Below are 26,384 nucleotides of genomic sequence, written 5' to 3'. Positions count from 1 at the left end.
AGACAATACAATACACAAAAAAAACAGACACTTGCACGACTCAGTAAAATAGTACGAAGGTGTCTCTATATATATATCTGGCCAAGTGCAGTACACGTGGCCAGTACTATGAAATGTGATCCCAAATTCCCACTAACACCCCTGCGCCTCCGGTGGAGTAGAGATGTAGTACTGGAACGTTCTGGAATCACAGCAGGAAGACACAGGAAGCATGGTTAAAATGGCTGCCATGCTTGCCTTACACATATAATCACAGTGCAGGTTACCAGCCTTAAAGTGACATTTACGCTGTGTAATTAACCCTGCAGCCTAGAATACTGCTGTTGCTGCAGGGTATCCCCCCTCATGCCGCTTATTGCCTGTATATCACCCTGCTGTAATGCCCCCCCCCCCCTCTGTACTCCGTGCAGTGCGGGCGGCAGCGAGCAGCGTGTGGGGCCGCCAGCGGGAGCCGGGTATCGGGACACGCAGGGACCGACAGCGGGGAGCGCGTATTGAAGCGCTCTGAGCAGCGGCGAGGGCCGGCGACGGCCGAAGCAGCGGTGGGGGGGGGGACGGCCTGAGTAGCGGCGGCGTGGCAGGCACTTGTAGAGGGATCCCGGTGTCAGCATATAAACAATGTCCCCACACAGCGGGGCAGCAGCGGGAGCTGACCGCCCCGTTCCACATACCTTCACTCCTGCTGCTGTGGTAAGGCTCCAACGGGGCTTCTCAGTAAGCGCCGGCCAGCCTGTGTGCAGGAGATCTCTGTGTGGCTGTGAGGGTGCTCATTCAGTGAGGACCGACACGCCACAGCTGCTAGTAGCAGCTTGCACTATCCCTGACCCTGCCTTTTGGAAGGGGGAAAGGGATGTGTATAAAATAGAAAAAATATTCCTAAAAAAAAATAAAAAATAAAATATTCAAAGTAATTGTGGCTCAGCCACAGACCTGTTGCTACTTCGAGCACAGAAAAAACACTGAGGTGCTCGGGGATATGGAGGGGTGGAGTGTTCTAAATTTAAATATTCAGTGCCCTGTTTCCTGCGGAAGCCGTCCATATCCCAAGAGTACTCCAGTGACCCCTAGTGGATGAAAAAGAAAGCCAAGGAGGCAGCGGAAATGACGTGTCCCCGCTCCCCCGTCTCTTCTCCCCGATTCCGACAATGTCAGTTCGGCTTTAATAAAAAAGTCGGATTGACATTGTCGGAACTGGGGCAAAAACCTGTCGGATTTGGGCGCGGAACACGTGGATCCGCGGCTTATCCGACAATCTACGTAGTTTCCGACAAGTCGGGAATTCCTGACTTGTCGGGATAAATGGCCCGGCATTAAATAGGTCGTATCCCCTTCCGACCTAAACCTGTCGGAAACTGCAGTCTTTCTGACAAGACGGCAGTTTCCAACAGGTATTGAATACACCCCTAAAGGTCATAGAACATTCAGGTAATGTAGCAAGATAAGTAGCACTGCGTCTGTGTGTACAGCACTAGAGATGTTTTTGTTGCCCAGTGTGATCCTATTATTTTTAGAAGGGAGAATGTGGCGATAATGCAGTACACAGGGATCAGCCACACACAGAACCTGCGGTTATTAGGACACAGACATATAGTACAATCACACCCTCTATCAGCAGATTAACACGCTCCGTTTCTGGAGATCGGCTGCGCACTGAGAAATATATCTCTGACACTATTACAGATTACGCGGCAATATGGTCAGATAGCTGCGTAATGTCTGCTTGCTACATAGCATTCTGTAAGTCCCCTGAGATATGTATCTCCTGGAGCTATTCATTCTGAAAGGTTCTCGGATTCTTTTATCGGTTATACTATTTACAGCATGAAAATAGCAGGATTCCAAATACTGATTATGAGGCTCAGATACTTTGGTGCTCGCTGTACCAGAAAACAGGACATGCCTTAGCGTAGTTGTAAGTAGGTGTCCAAGCATTATCCGGCGGGTGTAGTAAGAACCCTCAGAAAGTTCTGCTACGTGTGTATAGTCTGCAGTACACGGTACAGAGGTGGGGGCTGGCTGCGGTGGAGTGTACAGAGTAATGCTGACCACACACAATACCTATGGTTTGAAGAAGACAGTCATCAGGCCATGTGTCATCTGGATATAGAATATCTTTCTAAACTTTTATCATCATGCATTATCGTTTAGTTCTTCTAGACTTTCCTTATCAATCTCAAATTTCTGTTTTCTAAAAACTATAGATTTGCTTCCCTATACATCCAGGTTTCTCCTTTTGTTTAGTTGTATCTACACACAGCTATGCAGGAAACTGCACTGGTGTATTGTGCCGACCAGCTTCTTAAAGGGCTTGGCCTATCTTTATACACCGTTCCAGTAATTCCGGTTCCTAATCAACGGTCTCATTCCCATCCCATTTCCTTCAAGCACTAACTTTAGCATTGAAGTATTAGAGGAGTGTAGAACCATAAATAGTGGCTTATTACTATGTGGGGTGTTAGTTTCATTAAGTTAAAGAATGGTCACTTTAAAAAAAGGATACTGGGAACTACAGCGCACTTGCTGGCCAGCTGAGGATCGTGGGAATTGCAGCATGGTCACTAGCCAGCTGAGGATCGTGGGAATTGCAGCCTAGTCAATGGCCAGCTGAGGATCGTGGGGATTACAGACTAGTCACTGGCCAGCTGAGGATCGTGGGAATTGCAGCCTATTCACTGGCCAGCTGAGGATCGTGGAAATTGCAGCCTGGTCACTGGCCAGCTGAGGATCGTGGGAATTGCAGCCTGGTCACTGGCCAGCTGAGGATCGTGGGAACTGCAGCCTGGTCACTGGCCAGCTGAGGATCGTGGGAATTGCAGCCTAGTCACTGTCCAGCTGAGGATCGTGGGAATTGCAGCCTAGTCACTGTCCAGCTGAGGATCGTTGAAATTACAGACTATTCACTGGGCAGCTGAGGATCGTGGGAATTGCAGACAAGTCACTGGGCAGCTAAGGATTGTGGGAATTGCAGCCAAGTCACTGGGCAGCTAAGGATCGTGGGAATTGCAGACAAGTCACTGGGCAGCTAAGGATTGTGGGAATTGCAGCCAAGTCACTGGGCAGCTGAGGATCGTGGGAATTGCAGCTTAGTCACTGGCCAGCGTAAGATCCTGAAAATTGCAGCATAGTCATTGGCCAGCTGAGAATCATGGGAATTGCAGCCTAGTCACTAGGCAACTGAGCATTGCAGGAATTGCAGCTTAGTCGCTGGTCAGATGAGGATTGTGGGGATTGCAGCCTAGTCACTGGCCAGCCGAGGATTGCAGGAATTGCAGCTTAGTCGTTGGTCAGATGAGGATCGTGGAGATTGCAGCCTAGTCACTGGCCAGCTGAGAATCATGGGAATTGCAGCCTAGTCACTGGCCAGCTAAGGATCGTGGGGATTGCAGCCTATTCACTGGCTAGCTGAAGCGGAGAATCTTGGGAATTGCAGCTTTAGTTGCTGGCCAGATGAGAATCATGAGAATTGCAGCCTAGTCACTGGCCAGCAGAGGATGGTGGGGATTGCAGCCTGGTCACTAGGCATCTGAGAATTGCAGTTTAGTCGCTGGCCAGATGAGGATCATGAGAATTGCAGCCTAGTCACTGTCCAGCAGAGGATGGTGGGGGTTGCAGCCTAGTCACTAGGCATCTGAGGACTGCAGGAATTGCAGCTTAGTCGCTGTCCAGATGAGGATCCTGGGAATTGCAGCTTAGTCGCTGGCCAGATGAGGATCCTGGGAATTGCAGTTCAGTCGCTGGCCAGATGAGGATCCTGGGAATTGCAGCTTAGTCGCTGGCCAGATGAGGATCCTGGGAATTGCAGCGCAGACGCTCACCTGTTGAGCTTCCTGGGAATTACATAACAAATACCTGGGCAGCAGTTAGATGCATTTCTTCTGATGCATGCCAATACCCACAAACTTAGCCTGGAAAGGTATAAAACAAGATAATAACATTATAATAGACAGTCACATCCTGTCCCAACTTACGGCCTTTCCAGTGGGACTGGTGGTGGGGGCGGAGGTGGAGGCTCTCTGCGGGAGCCCTGCTGTTGGTTTTGAAGGTTTCTCCTTTTTTCAAGATTCATGGAGCTAAAATTATCATCAAACCCCATATTCCCTGAGATATAAAAGAGAATGAGACATAGGTTAGTAATAGGAGGACTTGTAACAGCACAATCTGGTACAGGGTGACCAGCAGCACTTGGGGGTAGTCACAGTGTGCCCGTAACCTGCAAACACTAATATTCTGCCCATTCCGTTATCTAGGACATCCCTGAGCATTTTACAGATGAGTCCTACCTATTCTGCTTCCTACATTTCTGTTTTGTGGCAAATAAAGTAACACACGGAACCATGTGACCACGATTTACAGTATTGCGTAACAAATTACTGCACAAGCTGGATTTTAACACCTAACATGTAACCTTAGCCCGAGGCTGACTGCCGTAAATGTGTGAAGGATTAGCAGACATCAAACAAAACTTAAACACTGGAAAACCTGGACTTGTAACCCATGAGCTTTACAAATGACTGTACTGGAGGACCTGACGAGACTTACCTGAGACCGCAGAGTTTAATGTCGTCACCGGAATGCTCTGTATCTTCTCTGCAGTTTGGTACCAGTTCGAGGACTCTTTCCTATCTGGATAAATGGGCTTACCCCGAACCGCACCTTACATAAATGGACAAAATAAATAATAATAAATAATAATTTTATTTTTATAGCGCTCTTTCTCCAATAGGACTCAAGGCGCTTGTTACGATAGAACAATAAATTGTTACGCTTGTTACGCAAGGCGCTTGTTACAATGGAACAATAAATTGGAACGATGGATCACTGTCATGGCAGAAAGTAGATAAACATCTCCTTACAAGTAAACGCTAGACATACAGATGTGTCCTCATTCTCCTGCCGTCTCTATGCCATATGGTGCAGGTTGCCCTTAGTGACAGAGACGCTCCCAGAGGTGTAGCGTAGTCTTTATCTTTTAGTTTTGCGCCTTAATCATATTGCAGACGCAGCAAAACATCACTCACAATGCACTAGAGACGCCGGGCTGCGACTTTCACCGCACAGGAAGTAGTTTTAAACACGTGCAAGTCGCAGGTGAACCACAATGGAACTTGGCATGAGAAAAAGCTGCGCCCGATATATCGCATCACTTCCTATACAGATTCATATTCAGATTGTGAAACACAGATGTACAAATGTCATATATCAAATTGATCAGTATAATCTTGCAGATTACAGCGCACAGTGGTTAGCACTGCCGCCTCGTACCACTGCGGCACGGTCTGTGCAGAGTGTCTTTTTGCTGTACTTGCATGTGATTCCACTGGGTGCTCTGATTTCCACCCACACTCCATAAACAAACCATCAGCTCCGCGGGTGCAGACGGGTGGGAGTGAGGAATACATTCCCTGTAATGCGCCGTGTACTAGGTTAGTGCTATGTAACCAGTCATCGGAATGAGCGGTATGTGAAGGCTGGAATACATATCAGCTGGAAGTCTAGAGCGACTTTTTCCATCGATGTATCCTGGAATTCCCATAAACCTCTTATGTATAAACCCTGACGAGACAATTACATTAAGCAGCAGAACTCACAGGGAGAAATTAGCTACTCATACAGCTCGCATTAAGGCGCGCCAATAAGTAAGAGAATCCCGCATGCAATACTTAGATCTGAATGAGCAGCCTACAACAAAGATATTAAGGTTTTAACCAGCAAACAATCTCTATTGGAAGCTGCCAAACAAAGGGGGAGATTCAATTAGCATCGCGGGGATATATCTCCTGGGAGAAGTGTCCGGAGCAATTTAATTGACTGTATCACATCTGGCGAGAGATGCACTTTATTGCGCTAATGCCCGGGGCTTAGTCGTGGTAAACGGCATCTCCCAGGTTAAGTGCCGGAAGAGATGCGCATGCAGTAAGACCGCACCTTGCCCCGCAGCACCATTTAGCAGATATTTCTGCTTGCACCCTCAGGAGTGTGCGGAATCCGGCAGTCGTGAGCAACTGAACAGCTCTGGGCACTCAACCCGGGAGCTACATCCCTGCGATGCTATTTAAATCACCCCCTTAGTACATTATGCATACTGTATATAATTAAGAGCAAATAATCAACCCACAAGATAATGGATACACAAAGCATACTAGTAGAATAAAAGTAATTAAACCAGTCTGTAAGCATTTAGTGATAAAAATGTCAACATAAATCTATCATATTTAATATCTATATTTAATATCTATATATTACTATACAGAGGGCTGTGACATCTGAACTTTATGCAAATACCAACTTGGCTGTGATTGGGTAACTTGGGCCAAATCTGGCACTCGTGAGGAGCGTCAGGATCAGAACGTGTGCGGCCAGTTCTACTTGACCATAAATAAATTGTAAGATGCTAAAAAGACTACAATTATTAATATAAACATCAGATGGAACAAGCTGTGCGACGTTTATGGGAACTGCTGCACCAGGATAGGCGCTACAGCCCACAGTAACGGAAGGTGCTATATGCTCATCTCATAGAGGGCTGATCCTGAGTTGAGCAGAGAATGCTGGAACGGAACATCGTTAGTGAGAACTCATCATCTTCTATTACAAAAAGATAATTTATTCAGACAAAATCCAAGACTAACCGCCCACACGCAGCGAGATAGGAGGTACGGCGGCTGAAAACATTGCACAGGCAGCATTCAGATAACAGAGAAGACTCAATCACTTTCAGAATTATGGCAGCTACACCACAAATTACTGAATTTCCATCAAGCATCAACCCTGACCAATCAAAGTCCTGCAGTATAAACACATGTCAGAGGCCGCCTCCTGCAACGCCTTCTACGCCCCCACTCAGAATAATTGCAGGTAGGTCCCACAAGGAGAATCTGCAGACAAGTAGATAACTTGTTGCAAGATTTATAAGCGGGTAATAAGCAATAGGTTGCTTTGTGCAGCTTCTCAACTTTATCTCTCTCCAAAGCTTCATACATATCCTCCTGGAACTCGATGACAAACACAAAACACAGTGCTAATGCAATATCTGCCCTCACTGATAAATAATGCAGCAGAAAACCCCAAATACTGTACAGCATTTAAATCCCTTCAAACAAAAAAAACAAAAAGACACAAATGTAAATCACTGTAAAGATAAAATTTAATATACGCTAGCTGTAGTTTCTGATTTTCACAGTTGTACATATAGATTTGGTAAATCTATAGAGATGTAAATCTGAGACGTCTTAATGTAAGTAAATATTAATCCATGGTTCTTGGCGTTACCCGAGAAGCACCCGTAGCAGATACGGTAAAAAGTGACAGGACCATTGGAGGTGCAATCCAAATTCTGATCAGATTGTGTATATATATATATATATATATATATATATATATATACATATATATATATATATATATATATATATACATACACACACACACACACACACACACACAGATATATACAGACACAGGTTGAGTATCCCTTATCCAAAATGCTTGGGACCAGAAGTATTTTGGATTTCGTATTTTTCCGTATTTTGGAATAATTGCATAACATAATGAGATATCATGGCGATGGGACCCAAGTCTAAGCACACAATACATTTATGTTTCATATACACCTTATATACACAGCCTGAAGGTCATTTAATACAATATTTTTAATAACTTTTTGTATTAAACAAAGTTTGTGTACGCTAAGCCATCAGAAAACAAAGGTTTCACTATCTCACTCAAAAAATTCCGTATTTCAGAATATTCCATATTTCGGAATATTTGGATATGGGATACTCAACCTGTATATCTATACAGTTTTCTAAATATAACATCCATAGTTCCAGACTGCAAAATACATAAAAAGCTAAAGTCATAACCATGGTAACTTTAAATAGATGCAAAAATTAAATCATGTAGAAGCAGACTAATTCCTAAACGAGAGCCGATGCCGCAGCCAGCTAGGAACCTGGCAAGGTCCAATGTGAAGTGACAATGAGTAAGATCTGAGATACTGGGTCCCAGATGCACTCACATATGGAATGGTGCAGAGATTACATGCAGCAGAGATCCTGGCTCCTCCATATGGACAAAGCCCTTCAGAAAACACCTGACACACTTGCCTCTGGCTTGACAAATATTTGCAGTAGAAGTTCAGAAATAGTAACACGACAAACACTGCATAGTTCCAATGATTAGACGCGCTCCTCTGCTAACAAGCGACTTCTTCAGATAGATGTAACCACAGGCCCTCGTCACGGAGCTGATCATTACTGGAGGCTCCGTGACAGGCTCCCATTTGTAGGCCATCAGTGTACTTGTGTCAGTAGAACATGATATAACGGATGTACAGGGAAGAAAAAACATTACAGATGCAGGGAACGGATTATCTCCGCCTGAAGATGTCGGGGGATGAACTTACCGGGACAATATTTCAGATTTAAGCAACCCCAAGATATAATCTGTATTAAGTTGGGACAGTGAGGGTTATTTACTGACCAGAGAGGCTGCACGGCTTTACACTGTAGAGATGAGCGGGTTCGGTTTCTTTGAATCCGAACCCGCACGAACTTCACTTTTTTTTCCACGGGTCCGAGCGACTCGGATCTTCCCGCCTTGCTCGGTTAACCCGAGCGCGCCCGAACGTCATCATGACGCTGTCGGATTCTCGCGAGGCTCGGATTCTATCGCGAGACTCGGATTCTATATAAGGAGCCGCGCGTCGCCGCCATTTTCACTCGTGCATTGAGATTGATAGGGAGAGGACGTGTCTGGCGTCCTCTCCATTAGAATAGAGATAGATAGATTAGATAGAGAGAGATTGTGCAGAGTCGCAGACAGAGTTAGTTTACCACAGTCAGTGACCAGTGCAGTTGCTAGTTAACTTTTATTTAATATAATATATCCGTTCACTTCTCTCTGCTATATCCGTTCTCTGCCTGAAAAAAAAAACGATACACAGCACAGTCAGTCACACAGTGTGACTCAGTCTGTGTGCACTCAGCTCAGCCCAGTGTGCTGCACAGTCATCAATGTATAAATTAAAAGCTTATAATTAATTGTGGGGGAGACTGGGGAGCACTGCAGGTTGTTAGCAGGAGCCAGGAGTACAATTATATTAATTAACAGTGCACACTTTTGCTGCAGGAGTGGTGACCAGTGCCTGACCACCAGTATAGTATTGTTGTATACTACTAATATCTCTTTAAATATCAACCAGTCTATATTAGCAGCAGACACAGTACAGTGCGGTAGTTCACGGCTGTGGCTACCTCTGTGTCGGCACACGGCAGGCAGTCCGTCCGACCAGAATTGTATTATTTATTATTATATACCTACCACCTAACCGTGGTTTTTTTTTCATTCTTTATACCGTCATAGTGTCATCCTAATTGTTACGAGTATACTACTATCTCTTTATCAACCAGTGTACAGTGCGGTAGTTCACGGCTGTGGCTACCTCTGTGTCGGCACACGGCAGGCAGTCCGTCCGACCAGAATTGTATTATTTATTATTATATACCTACCACCTAACCGTGGTTTTTTTTTCATTCTTTATACCGTCATAGTGTCATCCTAATTGTTACGAGTATACTACTATCTCTTTATCAACCAGTGTACAGTGCGGTAGTTCACGGCTGTGGCTACCTCTGTGTCGGCACACGGCAGGCAGTCCGTCCGACCAGAATTGTATTATTTATTATTATATACCTACCACCTAACCGTGGTTTTTTTTTCATTCTTTATACCGTCATAGTGTCATCCTAATTGTTACGAGTATACTACTATCTCTTTATCAACCAGTGTACAGTGCGGTAGTTCACGGCTGTGGCTACCTCTGTGTCGGCACACGGCAGGCAGTCCGTCCGACCAGAATTGTATTATTTATTATTATATACCTACCACCTAACCGTGGTTTTTTTTTCATTCTTTATACCGTCATAGTGTCATCCTAATTGTTACGAGTATACTACTATCTCTTTATCAACCAGTGTACAGTGCGGTAGTTCACGGCTGTGGCTACCTCTGTGTCGGCACACGGCAGGCAGTCCGTCCGACCAGAATTGGATTATTTATTATTATATACCTACCACCTAACCGTGGTTTTTTTTTCATTCTTTATACCGTCATAGTGTCATCCTAATTGTTACGAGTATACTACTATCTCTTTATCAACCAGTGTACAGTGCGGTAGTTCACGGCTGTGGCTACCTCTGTGTCGGCAGTCGGCAGGCAGTCCGTCCATCCATAATTGTATTATTATTATAATATATACCACCTAACCGTGGTTTTTTTTTCATTCTTTATACCGTCATAGTGTCATACTAGTTGTTACGAGTATACTACTATCTCTTTATCAACCAGTGTACAGTGCGGTAGTTCACGGCTGTGGCTACCTCTGTGTCGGCAGTCGGCAGGCAGTCCGTCCATCCATAATTGTATTATTATTATAATATATACCACCTAACTGTGGTTCTTTTTGCATTCTTTATACCGTCGTCATAGTGTCATACTAGTTGTTACGAGTATACTACTATCTCTTTATCAACCAGTGTACAGTGCGGTAGTTCACGGCTGTGGCTACCTCTGTGTCGGCAGTCGGCAGGCAGTCCGTCCATCCATAATTGTATTATTATTATAATATATACCACCTAACCGTGGTTTTTTTATACCACCTAACCGTGGCAGTCCGTCCATAATTGTATACTAGTATCCAATCCATCCATCTCCATTGTTTACCTGAGGTGCCTTTTAGTTCTGCCTATAAAATATGGAGAACAAAAAAGTTGAGGTTCCAAAATTAGGGAAAGATCAAGATCCACTTCCACCTCGTGCTGAAGCTGCTGCCACTAGTCATGGCCGAGACGATGAAATGCCAGCAACGTCGTCTGCCAAGGCCGATGCCCAATGTCATAGTACAGAGCATGTCAAATCCAAAACACCAAATATCAGAAAAAAAAGGACTCCAAAACCTAAAATAAAATTGTCGGAGGAGAAGCGTAAACTTGCCAATATGCCATTTACCACACGGAGTGGCAAGGAACGGCTGAGGCCCTGGCCTATGTTCATGGCTAGTGGTTCAGCTTCACATGAGGATGGAAGCACTCAGCCTCTCGCTAGAAAACTGAAAAGACTCAAGCTGGCAAAAGCACCGCAAAGAACTGTGCGTTCTTTGAAATCCCAAATCCACAAGGAGAGTCCAATTGTGTCGTTTGCGATGCCTGACCTTCCCAACACTGGACGTGAAGAGCATGCGCCTTCCACTATTTGCATGCCCCCTGCAAGTGCTGGAAGGAGCACCCGCAGTCCAGTTCCTGATAGTCAGATTGAAGATGTCAGTGTTGAAGTACACCAGGATGAGGAGGATATGGGTGTTGCTGGCGCTGGGGAGGAAATTGACCAGGAGGATTCTGATGGTGAGGTGGTTTGTTTAAGTCAGGCACCCGGGGAGACACCTGTTGTCCGTGGGAGGAATATGGCCGTTGACATGCCAGGTGAAAATACCAAAAAAATCAGCTCTTCGGTGTGGAGGTATTTCACCAGAAATGTGGACAACAGGTGTCAAGCCGTGTGTTCCCTTTGTCAAGCTGTAATAAGTAGGGGTAAGGACGTTAACCACCTCGGAACATCCTCCCTTATACGTCACCTGCAGCGCATTCATAATAAGTCAGTGACAAGTTCAAAAACTTTGGGTGACAGCGGAAGCAGTCCACTGACCAGTAAATCCCTTCCTCTTGTAACCAAGCTCACGCAAACCACCCCACCAACTCCCTCAGTGTCAATTTCCTCCTTCCCCAGGAATGCCAATAGTCCTGCAGGCCATGTCACTGGCAAGTCTGACGAGTCCTTTCCTGCCTGGGATTCCTCCGATGCATCCTTGCGTGTAACGCCTACTGCTGCTGGCGCTGCTGTTGTTGCCGCTGGGAGTCGATGGTCATCCCAGAGGGGAAGTCGTAAGCCCACTTGTACTACTTCCAGTAAGCAATTGACTGTTCAACAGTCCTTTGCGAGGAAGATGAAATATCACAGCAGTCATCCTACTGCAAAGCGGATAACTGAGTCCTTGACAACTATGTTGGTGTTAGACGTGCGTCCGGTATCCGCCGTTAGTTCACAGGGAACTAGACAATTTATTGAGGCAGTGTGCCCCCGTTACCAAATACCATCTAGGTTCCACTTCTCTAGGCAGGCGATACCGAGAATGTACACGGACGTCAGAAAAAGACTCACCAGTGTCCTAAAAAATGCAGTTGTACCCAATGTCCACTTAACCACGGACATGTGGACAAGTGGAGCAGGGCAGGGTCAGGACTATATGACTGTGACAGCCCACTGGGTAGATGTATGGACTCCCGCCGCAAGAACAGCAGCGGCGGCACCAGTAGCAGCATCTCGCAAACGCCAACTCTTTCCTAGGCAGGCTACGCTTTGTATCACCGCTTTCCAGAATACGCACACAGCTGAAAACCTCTTACGGCAACTGAGGAAGATCATCGCGGAATGGCTTACCCCAATTGGACTCTCCTGTGGATTTGTGGCATCGGACAACGCCAGCAATATTGTGTGTGCATTAAATATGGGCAAATTCCAGCACGTCCCATGTTTTGCACATACCTTGAATTTGGTGGTGCAGAATTTTTTAAAAAACGACAGGGGCGTGCAAGAGATGCTGTCGGTGGCCAGAAAAATTGCGGGACACTTTCGGCGTACAGGCACCACGTACAGAAGACTGGAGCACCACCAAAAACTACTGAACCTGCCCTGCCATCATCTGAAGCAAGAAGTGGTAACGAGGTGGAATTCAACCCTCTATATGCTTCAGAGGTTGGAGGAGCAGCAAAAGGCCATTCAAGCCTATACAATTGAGCACGATATAGGAGATGGAATGCACCTGTCTCAAGTGCAGTGGAGAATGATTTCAACGTTGTGCAAGGTTCTGATGCCCTTTGAACTTGCCACACGTGAAGTCAGTTCAGACACTGCCAGCCTGAGTCAGGTCATTCCCCTCATCAGGCTTTTGCAGAAGAAGCTGGAGGCATTGAAGAAGGAGCTAACACGGAGCGATTCCGCTAGGCATGTGGGACTTGTGGATGCAGCCCTTAATTCGCTTAACAAGGATTCACGGGTGGTCAATCTGTTGAAATCAGAGCACTACATTTTGGCCACCGTGCTCGATCCTAGATTTAAAGCCTACCTTGGATCTCTCTTTCCGGCAGACACAGGTCTGCTGGGGTTGAAAGACCTGCTGGTGACAAAATTGTCAAGTCAAGCGGAACGCGACCTGTCAACATCTCCTCCTTCACATTCTCCCGCAACTGGGGGTGCGAGGAAAAGGCTCAGAATTCCGAGCCCACCCGCTGGCGGTGATGCAGGGCAGTCTGGAGCGACTGCTGATGCTGACATCTGGTCCGGACTGAAGGACCTGACAACGATTACGGACATGTCGTCTACTGTCACTGCATATGATTCTCTCAACATTGATAGAATGGTGGAGGATTATATGAGTGACCGCATCCAAGTAGGCACGTCACACAGTCCGTACTTATACTGGCAGGAAAAAGAGGCAATTTGGAGGCCCTTGCACAAACTGGCTTTATTCTACCTAAGTTGCCCTCCCACAAGTGTGTACTCCGAAAGAGTGTTTAGTGCCGCCGCTCACCTTGTCAGCAATCGGCGTACGAGGTTACATCCAGAAAATGTGGAGAAGATGATGTTCATTAAAATGAATTATAATCAATTCCTCCGCGGAGACATTGACCAGCAGCAATTGCCTCCACAAAGTACACAGGGAGCTGAGATGGTGGATTCCAGTGGGGACGAATTGATAATCTGTGAGGAGGGGGATGTACACGGTGATATATCGGAGGGTGAAGATGAGGTGGACATCTTGCCTCTGTAGAGCCAGTTTGTGCAAGGAGAGATTAATTGCTTCTTTTTTGGGGGGGGTCCAAACCAACCCGTCATATCAGTCACAGTCGTGTGGCAGACCCTGTCACTGAAATGATGGGTTGGTTAAAGTGTGCATGTCCTGTTTTGTTTATACAACATAAGGGTGGGTGGGAGGGCCCAAGGATAATTCCATCTTGCACCTCTTTTTTCTTTTCTTTTTCTTTGCATCATGTGCTGATTGGGGAGGGTTTTTTGGAAGGGACATCCTGCGTGACACTGCAGTGCCACTCCTAGATGGGCCCGGTGTTTGTGTCGGCCACTAGGGTCGCTTATCTTACTCACACAGCGACCTCGGTGCAAATTTTAGGACTAAAAATAATATTGTGAGGTGTGATGTGTTCAGAATAGGCTGAAAATGAGTGTAAATTATGTTTTTTGAGGTTAATAATACTTTGGGATCAAAATTACCCCCAAATTCTATGATTTAAGCTGTTTTTTAGGGTTTTTTGAAAAAAACACCCGAATCCAAAACACACCCGAATCCGACAAAAATAATTCGGTGAGGTTTTGCCAAAACGCGTTCGAACCCAAAACACGGCCGCGGAACCGAACCCAAAACCAAAACACAAAACCCGAAAAATTTCAGGCGCTCATCTCTACTTTACAGGACAACCGTCTGGGAGCAAGTCTTGGACAGAGGCAGGTAAACTTACTAAAAGTCAGTGCCCTCAATAGGGGTGGGGGGGGGGGGACGATGACGGACTGCGTTAAAGCTTCTCTTTGTGTTATTTGTTTATACAGGCACCCAATAAATGAGGGTTGTGGGCTGTCCGCCAGATCCAACTACAGTTTTGCATAAACATGGTTTCACCAGCTTTATTACAAGTCCAGGTGTGTATCTGTCACTGTGTACATGACTGCTATACGGTCTATTACCTTCCTGTATCAGCCGCATCTCGGAGAGTAGCTCTATACACTTCTCCTCGTCGGAGATCTTAAAGAGGCGCTCCGCCGACCAAGGGTCCGCCTGCAGCCTTACCCGGCAGCCACCTGAAAACAAAACATAAAAGCAATGAAGGAATCTCCCAGCCGACTCTTCGTATACTACAGATGTGACCTCTGACCTACACTGTGGCTTCAGTCACGCCAAACAGCCCCTCCCAGCGCACCGGGGCCCAGAAAACTCGGCAAACAGAGTTTTTGTCGCATAAATAAAAACAACTGGAACAAACAAAATGACTCTTCCGATAAATCGCACTGACCGATGTGATGTGCGACATTTGTACATCTGTATGCCAATAAGCCTGAATCTGTATAGGAAGTGCTGCGATGCAGCGGCCACAGCTTTCTCTTGCACCATGGCCCTCATTCCGAGTTGTTCGCTCGCAAGCTGCTTTTAGCAGCATTGCACACGCTAAGCCGCCGCCTACTGGGAGTGAATCTTAGCTTATCAAAATTGCGAACGAAAGATTCTCAAAATTGCGAATAGAAATTTCCAAGCAGTTTCTGAGTAGCTCGGGACTTACTCTGCCACTGCGATCAGTTCAGTCAGTTTCGTTCCTGGTTTGACGTCACAAACACACCCAGCGTTCGCCCAGACATTCCCCTGTTTCTCCAGCCACTCCCGCGTTTTTCCCAGAAACGGTAGCGTTTTTTCACACACTCCCATAAAACGGCCAGTTTCCGCCCAGAAACACCCACTTCCTGTCAATCACATTACGATCACCAGAACGAAGAAAAAACCTCGTAATGCCGTGAGTAAATTACCAAACTTCTTAGCAAATTTACTTGGCGCTGTCGCAGTGCGAACATTGCGCATGCGCAATTAGCGGAAAATCGCTGTGATGCGAAGAAAATTACCGAGCGAACAACTCGGAATGACAACCCAAGTTCTGTTGTGCTTCACCTGCGACTTTAAGTGTTTAAAACAAATTCCTATGTGGTTAAATTCACAACCCAGCGTCTTTGGTACACTGTGAGCGGCTTTTCACTGCGTCTGCGATATGTATAAGTCGCAAAATGTAATTAATTTTTTTAAAATTATTGTTACAGTACGTCAACCCTATTTGATCCTTATTTCTTGTAAGGATATCCTTAGATCTACCCCAATGTATGTTTAAATTGCTTTACTGTCTTAGCCATCAGTAGTACCCTCATCATGGCCCTCATTCTGAGTTGATCGCTCGCTGTCGTTTTTCGCAGCGTAGCGATCAGGCTAAAAATCGGCTGTTCTGCGCATGCGTATGGGCCGCAGTGCACACGCGCCAAGTACTTTCACACAAAGCTATGCAGTTTTACACAAGGTCGAGCGACGCTTTTCAGTCGCTCTGCTGATCGGTGAGTGATTGACATGAATGGGGCGTTTCTGGGAGGTTACTGACCGTTTTCCGGGAGTGTGCTAAAAAACGCAGGCGTGTCAGCAGATAACGAAGGCGTGCCTGGTTAAACGGGGGAGTGGCTGGCCGAACGCAGGGCATGTTTGTGACGTCAAAACAGGAACTAAACTGTCTGCAGTGATCGCAAGGTAGGAGTAGGTCTGGAGCTACTCTGAAACTGCATGAAAATATTTAGTAGCAGAACTGCTAACCTTTCGGTCGCACTTCTGCTAAGCTAAGATACACTTCCAGAGGGCGGCAGCTTAGCGTGTGCACTGCTGCTAAAAGCAGCTAGCGAGCGATCAACTCGGAATGAGGGCCCATATCTGGTGAGGTAACCAGCAGCATTCTAGCATAGCCCTACTCTGGGGAGGGAATAGAGCATTAAAAACATTTCCTTCTGTAATTACACTAGTGGTTCTCGCACTATTGCTTCACAAGGCCAATTACAACCAAGAACCAGGTTTGTCTGACAAACTGCAACAATCAGTGAATCCATTAAGCGGCAAGCACAAATACCAGAGTATTCTGCTACTGCACATCAACTTAATGCAATTAAAGGGGAGATGTATCCAGTCATGGACAGAGAGAAAAGTGGACAAGCTGCCAAAAGCAACTAATCAGCCTCTTACCGTCATTTATCTAACACAGTTACCGTAGATGCTGATTGGTTGGCTCGAGCAACTGCTGCACTTCATCTCTCTCTCCAAGGCTTGATACAGCTTCCCTAAATACACTTAAAGATAAAGCGCTGCCATTAAACATACACAGACCACCCTAAAGTGATTTATTACCATTAGTTTATACTGCTTTCTGCTCCTTTCCCAAATCCAGCTCTCTGTAACCTCCCCATTTCCTACAGGCTTACGTCTTATTAAGGCGAGTGGTCCTCACATAAGTTGGAGGGCAGCCTCTGCCATGAGGACCTATCACACAGATGAGAAAACCAATAGGCCAGGCAATTCCTAAATTAGGGATTTAAATACACTGCTGTGGTTTGATGCAACTCATTGTAAAGTCACTATACGTTTATGGATAATAAAAGGGTCTCAGAATGCAAATTGTGAATGCACTGCACAAAGGCTACGCACTCTGCCGCGCCTAATGGTCAAAGGTCAGCGCCATTACGTCTACGGAAAAGGAACAGTCCTGTGTATTACACTGCACTATAATACTCACTAAGCGGTCCTGTCCAGTGTTACAGCCAAGACACAGATGATAAAAGGCAATAAACAACACAACCAAGAAGTAGAACCTCGAGTTTACCGGCCTCTAAAGAGTTATAAATACAAATGTATTAAAATGCGCGTCACAAGCAGCAGGACAGGGATTCTATGGAAATGTCTGCTGAACTTTTTAGGGGGATGGGGAACGGTCATTGGCTTTTAGAGTGCAGCAAAGAAAATTAGTGGAACAACCCAGAAAACTATGCATAATCAAAAAGCATTCGGCTACATCGTGCACCATATTACAAACACCAGCAGCGACCGGCAAATTATAGCCCGGTGTGCTAGAACGAAACAGCGCAGAAGAGTCATGTTACACGTGCCCCATCTGGAGCGGATACAGAGCGAGGAGTCGTCTAGTTGTGTAGTAGATATGGTGTGAAACCGCACTGTGTATGCAGATGTTTGCGATTCTGCCACTTACGCATGCACGGTGATGGGTGGGTGAGGGCATTATAAAAAGGTACAGTAGGCCAAGTACACCAAGGTTGTGTCTGCTCAAGTGTATGCACATGCAGACCAAGAGAGACGGACATGCGCCCGACAAAGACGTATTTTTTGTAGGCTTTGTTGAGAGGGAGCTGTTTCCGCTGTATTATTGGCCATTTTGTTTTAGTTTCCCCTTAAGAAAATGATCACAGGTGTTGTCTTATGGTAAAATATATATGAAAAGTAAATAACAGACTGTGTGACACATAGGGTTGTAGATGTCAGTTCCAGTGATAATCCGGGGAAACAGGACAGACTGGGAAACATGAGTCAGAGTGCAATCACCATGAAGCATATATGTCAAATACATTTCCTCCGAAAAGGTTTCATATTTCACAGGAACAAACAGAAAACAATTAAGGTAAAAGATGGACAAAGCTTTGATACCCCGCTGGATTAGCACCGGGTTTATTATAAATATATTATAATAATTGTTGCTCGGCGCCCGCAGCGTAACAGACGTCAGGAATAACCAGCAATACGAGTGGCTGCATTATAAGAGCTGGAGTAGAATCCAAGCCCTGAGGTGCTTGTAGTATGACTCACCTGCTCAACAGCAGCGCCCAACAGAATCCGGAGTCTCAGGGGCAGATTTATTAAGCTCGGTGAAGTGATAAAGTGGAAGGTGATAACGCTCCAGCCAATCAGCTCCTAACTCTCATTTTTCAAACCCAGCCTGTGACATGGCAGTAAGGATCTGATTGGCTGCTGCGTTATCACCTTCCACTTTATCACTTCACCGAGCTTAATAAATCTGCCCCTCAGTTACATACCTACATGAGCGAGCAATGCGCGAGTCCCGTGTAGTCTGCTTTTACCTTACGCAGCAGGGTGTATGACAGATGTACAGTCGCTAAGAGCATTTTCACAACAATGCCTTTGTGAGTACACACTGTGTAATATATGGACTGTGAGTTTTTAAGGGATTTCCGTGCACGAAAAACCTCACCTGCGTGAGGCAGAGGCGATCGCAGCGGCACGACGGCCTTCGGCACCGCTGAGATAAACTGCCGATCGCACCGCTGAGATAAACTGCAGCGTGCAAACGGGTCAGAATGACCCCCCCTAGTGAAGATGGATAAAGAGAGATAAATGACCAGCCAACCAGCTCAACTGTAATTTTTCAAATGCAGCCTGTGACATGACAGTTAGGAGCTGATTGGCCAGCCATTTATCACTCCTTAGCCATCTCCACTTTATCTCTTGTCAAGGCTTAATACATTTTGGCCATGGTTTCTGATCACCTCATAGGCTGTATACTCACGAATATCGGGTTTATCTAACAGCACGGCTCCGCCCACTAGATAAAGGCAACAGCTGCTCTCTATAAACCTCTATGTATATATGCAGAGAGATGCGCTGGAGATGATGCCTCAGCTCTGTTTCTGGGATTTCCTTCTTTTTTTTTCTCTCTGGGTGGATGAATGGGAAACTCCCGTGAAGTTCTTGGAGGAACGTTTGTCTCATCCTAATACTGGACAGACACGGTCACACAGACAGACATGTTATATGACCATCAGACAATGGGTGGAATTCAATTGTTTGAAAAGTCGGTTGGGTGTTTTTTCCTGTCTATTCGATAAGAAAAAAATAAATAGGATTTTAATACCTACCAGTAAATCCTTTTCTCTTAGTCCATAGAGGATGCCGGGGATGCTTCAAGAACCATGGGGTATAGACGGGATCCGCAGGAGACATGGGCACACTATAAGACTTTGAATGGGTGTGAACTGGCTCCTCCCTCTATGCCCCTTCTCCAGACTCCAGTTATAGGAGCTGTGCCCAGGGAGAAGGACATTTCGAGGAAAAGGATTTATTTAATTAATGTAAATTAAGGTGAGATACATACCAGCTCACACCACTAACACGCCGTACAACATGGCATTCAACAACAACGCATGCAACGGCATGACCAACAACAGTCACAGATTGACAGAACTCAACGCAACCTGAGCGTAACTACAACCAAACTGCAGATACAGTACGCACTGGGACGGGCGCCCAGCATCCTCTAAGGACTAAGAGAAAAGGATTTACCGGTAGGTATTAAAATCCTATTTTCTCATACGTCCTAGAGGATGCTGGGGATGCTTCAAGAACCATGGGGTTTATACCAAAGCTCTAGAACGGGCAGGAGAGTGTGGATGACTCTGCAGCACCGATTGACCAAACAATAGGTCCTCCTCAGCCAGGGTATCAAACTTGTAAAACTTCGCAAAGATGTTTGAACCCGACCAAGTAGCAGCTCAGCAAAGTTGTAACGCCGAGACTCCCCGGGCAGCCGCCCAGGATGAGCCCACCTTTCTGGTAGAATGGGCTTTCACCGACTTCAGTAACGGCAATCCTGCCATAGAATGAGCCTGCTGAATCGTATTACAAATCCAGCGCGCCATAGTCTGCTTAGAAGCAGGAGCACCAATCTTGTTGGGTGCCCACAGGACAAACAGAGCCTCTGTTTTCCTAATCTGCGCCGTCCTGACATAGAGCTTCAAAGCTCTGACCACATCTAGAGACTTTGACTCCGCCAAGGCGTCAGTAGCCACTGGCACCACAATTGGCTGGTTAACATGAAATGATGAAACCACTTTTGGCAGAAATTGCTGACGAGTTCTCAACTCCGCTCTATCAGCATGGAAAATCAAATAGGGGCTTTTGTGAGACAAAGCCGCCAACTCAGACACTCACCTTGCAGACGCCAAGGCCAACAACATGACCACTTTCCAAGTAAGGAATTTTAACTCAACCTTGCGCAAAGGTTCAAACCAATGTGATTGCAAGAATTGCAACACCACATTAAGGTCCCATGGTGCCACTGGGGGCACAAAGGGAGGTTGGATGTGCAGCACGCCTTTTACGAAGGTCTGAACTTCTGGAAGGGAGGCCAATTCTTTTTGAAAAAAGATCGACAAGGCCGAAATCTGTACTTTAATAGAGCCTAACTTTAGGCCCGCATCCACACCTGCTTGTAGGAAATGGAGCAAACGCCCCAGGTGAAGTTCTTCCGTAGGAGCCTTCTTGGATTCACACCAGGACACATTTTCTCCAAATACGGTGGTAATGCTTTGCCGTTACTTCTTTTCTAGCCTGAAGAAGTGTAGGAATGACTTCACTGGGAATACCCTTTCGGGCTAGGATTTGGCGTTCAACCGCCATGCCGTCAAACGCAGCCGCGGTAAGTCCTGATACACGCACGGTCCCTGTTGTAACAGGTTCTCCCGAAGAGGAAGAGGCCAGGGATCTTCTATGAACAACTCCTGAAGATCTGGATACCAGGCCCGTCTTGGCCAATCCGAAACAATGAGGATCGCCTGAACCCTTGTTCTTCTTATAATTTTTATCACCTTTGGAATGAGTGGAAGTGGAGGGAACACATAGATCGACTGAAACACACACGGTGTCACTAGGGCGTCCACCGCTATCGCTTGAGGGTCCCTTGACCTGGAACAATATCTCTGAAGTTTCTTGTTGAGGCGGGACGCCATCATGTGCTCTTGAGGAACTCCCCAACGACTTGTCACTTCAGCAAAGACCTCTTGATGAAGACCCCACTCTCCTGGATGGAGATCGTGCCTGCTGAGGAAGTCCGCTTCCCAGTTGTCCACTCCTGGAATGAAGGCTGCAGACAGAGCGTTGGCATGTCTTTCCGCCCAGCGAAGAATCTTCGTGGCCTCGGCCATCGCCGCTCTGCTCTTTGTTCCGCCTTGGCGGTTTATGTATGCCACTGCTGTCACGTTGTCTGACTGAATCAAAACCGGCAGACCTCAAAGAAGATGTTCTGCTTGCAGTATGCCGTTGTAGATGGCTCTTAATTCCAGAATATTTATGTGTAGACAAGCTTCCTGGCTTGACCACTTCCCCTGAAAGTTTCTTCCCTGTGTGACTGCTCCCCAGCCTCGGAGGCTTGCATCTGTGGTCACCAGGATCCAATCATGAATCCCGAACCTGCGTCCCTCCAGAAGGTGAGAACTGTGCAACCACCACAGAAGGGAAATTCTAGTCCTGGGAGATAGAATTATTTTCCGGTGCATGTCCAGGTGAGACCCGGACCACTGGTCCAGCAGGTTCCATTGAAACACCCTGGCATGGAACCTGCCATACGGAATGGCCTCGTAGGCCGCCACCATCTTCCCCAGCAACCGAGTGCAGTGAAGAACTGACACCTTTGCCAGTTTCAGAATTTGTTTTACCATGTTCTGTATTTCCAGAGCATTTTCCACTGGAAGAAAAACTCTCTGAAATCTGTATCCAGAATCATACCCAGGAACGACAGCCGTGTCGTTGGATCCAACTGTGAATTTGGCAAATTTAGGAGCCAACCATGTTGTTGCAGAATTGTCAGTGAAAGCGCAACATTCTTCAACAATTGCTCCTTGGACCTCGGCCTTTATGAGGAGATCGTCCAAGTACGGGAAAATTGTGATTCCCTGCTTGCGCAGGAGAACCATAATTTCCGCTATTACTTTGGTGAAAATCCTCGGAGCCGTGGACAGACCAAACGGCAACGTCTGAAATTGGTAATGACAATCCTGTACCGCAAATCTCAGGTAAGCCTGATGTGGAGGATATATGGGGACATATAAGTAGGCATCCTTTATATCGACCGACACCATAAAATCCCCCTCCTCCAGACTGGAGATCACAGCCCGTAGAGACTCCATCTTGAACCTGAATCTTTTCAGAAAGAAATTGAGGGATTTGAAGTTTAGAATCGGTCTGACTGAGCCGTCCGGCTTCGGGACCACGAACAGGCTTGAATAAAAACCTTTCCCCTGTTGAGACAGGGATACCGTGACAATCACTTGATTCTGACACAACTTTAGTATCGCAGCGCTTACTATCTCCCTTTCTGGAAGAGAAGCTGGCAAGGCCGATTTGAAAAATCGGTGAGGGGGGCACGTCTTGAAACTCTAACTTGTAACCCTGGGTTACTATATCTAATATCCAAGGATCCAGGTCCGAGTGCACCCAGACCTGACTGAAGAGTTTGAGACGCGCTCCCACTGGTGCGGACTCCCGCAGCGGAGCCCCAGCGTCATACGGTGGATTTGGTAGAAGCCGGAGAGGACTTCTGCTCCTGGGAACTTGCCACAGCCTGTGACCTTTTTTTCCCCTTACTCTCCCCCTTGCAGCAAGGAAGGAGGAACCGCAACCTTTTTTGAATTTGTTGGGCCGAAAGGACTGCATCTGATAGTGAGGCGATTTCCTCTGCTGTGCAGGAACATAAGGTAAAAAAAGAGGACTTACCAGCGGTAGCCGTAGACACCAGGTCAGTGAGGCCGTCACCAAACAAGACCTTACCGTTAAACGGTAAAGACTCCATCGCCTTCTTAGAGTCAGCATCAGCATTCCATTGATGAATCCACAATGCTCTCCTAGCCGAGACTGCCATGGCATTGGCCCTTGATCCCAAAAGGCCAATATCCCTACAGCTTCTTTCAAATATGCTGCAGCGTCCTTGATGTGACCCAAAGTCAAAAGCATGTTATCCCTGTCTACGGTATCTACCTCAGAGGACAAGTTATCTGCCCACTTTTCAATAGCGCTACTCACCCATGCCGCAGCAACAGCGGGCCTGAGTAGCGACCCTGTAGTGACATAAATGGATTTCAGGGTATTTTCCTGCTTACGACCCGCAGGATCCTTCAGGGCTGCCGTGTCCGGAGACGGAAGCGCCACCTTTTGGGATAGACGCGATAAAGCTTTGTCTACTGTGGGGATTGTGTCCCCAGAGGGGAACGGATATGCCATTGGAATTCTTTTGGGAACATGTATCTTTTTGTCAGGATTTTCCCAAGCTTTTTCAAAAAGAGCGTTCAGTTCATGAGAGGGAGGAAACGTTACCTCAGGTTTCTTTCCTTTAAACATACAGACCCTCGTACCAGGAACAGCAGGGTCCTCAGTGATATGTACTACGTCTTTTATCGCCACAATCATGTATTGAATACTCTTAGCCAGTTTTGGATGTAATCTGGCATCACTATAGTCGACACTGGAATCAGAGTCCGTGTCAGTATCTGTATCTACTATTTGGGCAAATGCACGTTTCTGTGACCCCAAAGGGGTCTGGACCTGTGACAAAGCATCTTCCATGGACTTCCTCCATGTTTGGTTCTTAGACTCAGATGTATCAAATCTCTTAGCCAACTTAGTCACATTCGTATTTAAAACACTCAACATATTGACCCAATCATCCGTCGGCGGTGCCGACACTGTCACTCTCACAGAGCTGACTGTCCCCACGCCAGCCTCCTCTTGGGAAGAGCATTCAGCCTCAGACATGTCGACACACACACATACCGACAGCCACAACCACACTGGGGCTATAGGAGACAGATCCACAGTAGAGCCTGTTAGAGAGACACAGAGAGAGTTCTGCAAGCTCACACCCAGCGCCAATCCCGGTTCTGAAATCAGTAACAAGACTGCCCAGACCTGCTAGCGCTTTTATCATATATAATAATTCACCAATCACCAGTCCCCCCCCCCCCCCCCCCCCCCCCGTTTTGCACCCTGTTACTTGGACAGCCGTGTGGAGGTCAGGGCCAGCGTCTCTGCAGCCTTCTGTGAAGAGAAAAATGGCGCTGTGAGAGCTATGCGGCTAAGCCCCGCCCACTACATGGCGCGCTTCAGTCCCGCTCAAAATTCTTTATACTGGCGGGGGTCCCTTAAAAAGTGCCTGTGCTGTTTGAGGCCCCCCATGCTGCCCAGGGCACCCCCCCTGCGCCGTGCAGTGATCAGTGTGGGAGCATGGCGCGCAGCGCGACTGCTACGCGGTACCTCAAACGCCGTCTTCTGCCGTCACTGAAGTCTTCTGATCTTCTCATACTCACCCGGCTTCAATCTTCTGGCTCTGTGAGGGGGGTGACGGCGCGGCTCCGGGAACAAGCAGCTAGGCGCACCAAGTGATCGAACCCTCTGGAGCTAATGGTGTCCAGTAGCCTAAGAAGTAGAGCCCTTGAACTCTTAAGAAGTAGGTCTGACTTCTCTCCCCTCAGTCCCATGATGCAGGGAGACTATAGCCAGCAGTGCTCCCTGAACATAATAAACCTAAATAAAGTATTTTTCTGAGAAACTCAGTAGAACTCCTCAGTGTGCATCCAGTCTCACTGGGCACAGAATCTAACTGGAGTCTGGAGGAGGGGCATAGAGGGAGGAGCCAGTTCACACCCATTCAAAGTCTTATAGTGTGCCCATGTCTCCTGCGGATCCCGTCTATACCCCATAGTTCTTGAAGCATCCCCAGCATCCTCTAGGACAGAGGTGGCCAGACTTTTTGAGTCGGCGATCTACTTTGAAAGCGCAAAAAAAGGGGGGTGGCATAACAAAAAAAGGGACGTAGCCTTGCTGTACAGAGTGTAATGACTGCCTCACACGAAATAACACATTGTCCCCCACAGGTAAAAACCTCAAACACATGCCCCCACAGTGCCAGATACACATGCCCCCACAGTGCCATGTGCCCACAGTGCCAGATATGCCCCCACAGTGCCAGATACAGATATGCCCCCACAGTGCTAGATATGCCCCCACAGTGCCAGATATGCCCCCACAGTGCCAGATTACAGATATGCCTCCACAGTGCCAGATATGACCCCACAGTGCCAGATATGCCCTCACAGTGCCAGATATGCCCCCACAGTGCCATGTGCCCACAGTGCCAGATATGCCCCCACAGCGCCATGTGTCCACAGTGCCAGATATGCCCCCACAGTGCCAGATATGCCCCCACAGTGCAATGTGCCCACAGTGCCAGATACAGATATGCCCCCACAGTGCCAGATATGCCCCCACAGTGCCAGATACAGATATGCCCCCACAGTGCCAGATATGCCCCCACAGTGCCAGATACAGATATGCCTCCACAGTGCCATGTGCCCACAGTGCCAGATATGCCCCCACAGTGCCAGATACAGATATGCCCCCACAGTGCCATGTGCCCACAGTGCCAGATATGCCCCCACAGCGCCAGATTACAGATATGCCCCCACAGTGCCAGATATGCCCCCACAGTGCCAGATACAGATATGCCCCCACAGTGCCAGATACAGATATGCCCCCACAGTGCCATGTGCCCACAATGCCAGATATACCCCCACAGCGCCAGATTACAGATATGCCCCCACAGTGCCAGATATGCCCCCACAGTGCCAGATACAGATATGCCCCCACAGTGCCATGTGCCCAGTGCCAGATATGCCCCCACAGCGCCAGATTACAGATATGCCCCCACAGTGCCATGTGCCCACAGTGCCAGATATGCCCCCACAGTGCCAGATATGCCCCCACAGTGCCATGTGCCCACAATGCCAGATATGCCCCCATAGTAGAGCTCACCGGAATGGAGAGCGCAGCGCGCGCTTCTCCTGACTGCCGCCCTGCTTTTCAGTCTGATCTCTAGCGGTGACGGCAGCGTGTATAGCTC

The 26,384-nt window shown here is 47.2% G+C and overlaps 1 protein-coding gene across 3 annotated transcripts in view; it reads right to left on the bottom strand.

Moving 5' to 3' along the window:
• The window catches only part of OCRL (OCRL inositol polyphosphate-5-phosphatase), a 123,069-nt gene that overhangs the window by 62,974 nt on the left and 33,711 nt on the right, over positions 1-26,384 (bottom strand). For 2 of the 3 annotated variants that reach the window (XM_063938368.1, XM_063938369.1), the window contains exons 5-7: positions 14,809-14,922; positions 4,540-4,653; positions 3,969-4,098 (exon numbers count right to left, since the gene is read on the bottom strand). In XM_063938368.1, the coding sequence (XP_063794438.1) occupies positions 3,969-4,098; positions 4,540-4,653; positions 14,809-14,922 (358 nt within the window). The remainder of the gene's footprint in view (positions 1-3,968; positions 4,099-4,539; positions 4,654-14,808; positions 14,923-26,384) is intronic. The other variant, XM_063938370.1, reaches the window with a different exon arrangement.

This window comes from Pseudophryne corroboree, chromosome 8 (genome assembly GCF_028390025.1).
Source record: "Pseudophryne corroboree isolate aPseCor3 chromosome 8, aPseCor3.hap2, whole genome shotgun sequence".
In the NCBI taxonomy this organism is placed as follows: domain Eukaryota; kingdom Metazoa; phylum Chordata; class Amphibia; order Anura; family Myobatrachidae; genus Pseudophryne; species Pseudophryne corroboree.
Note: the sequence above shows the minus strand (reverse complement) of the source record. Positions and strands in the feature narration are given on the sequence as shown.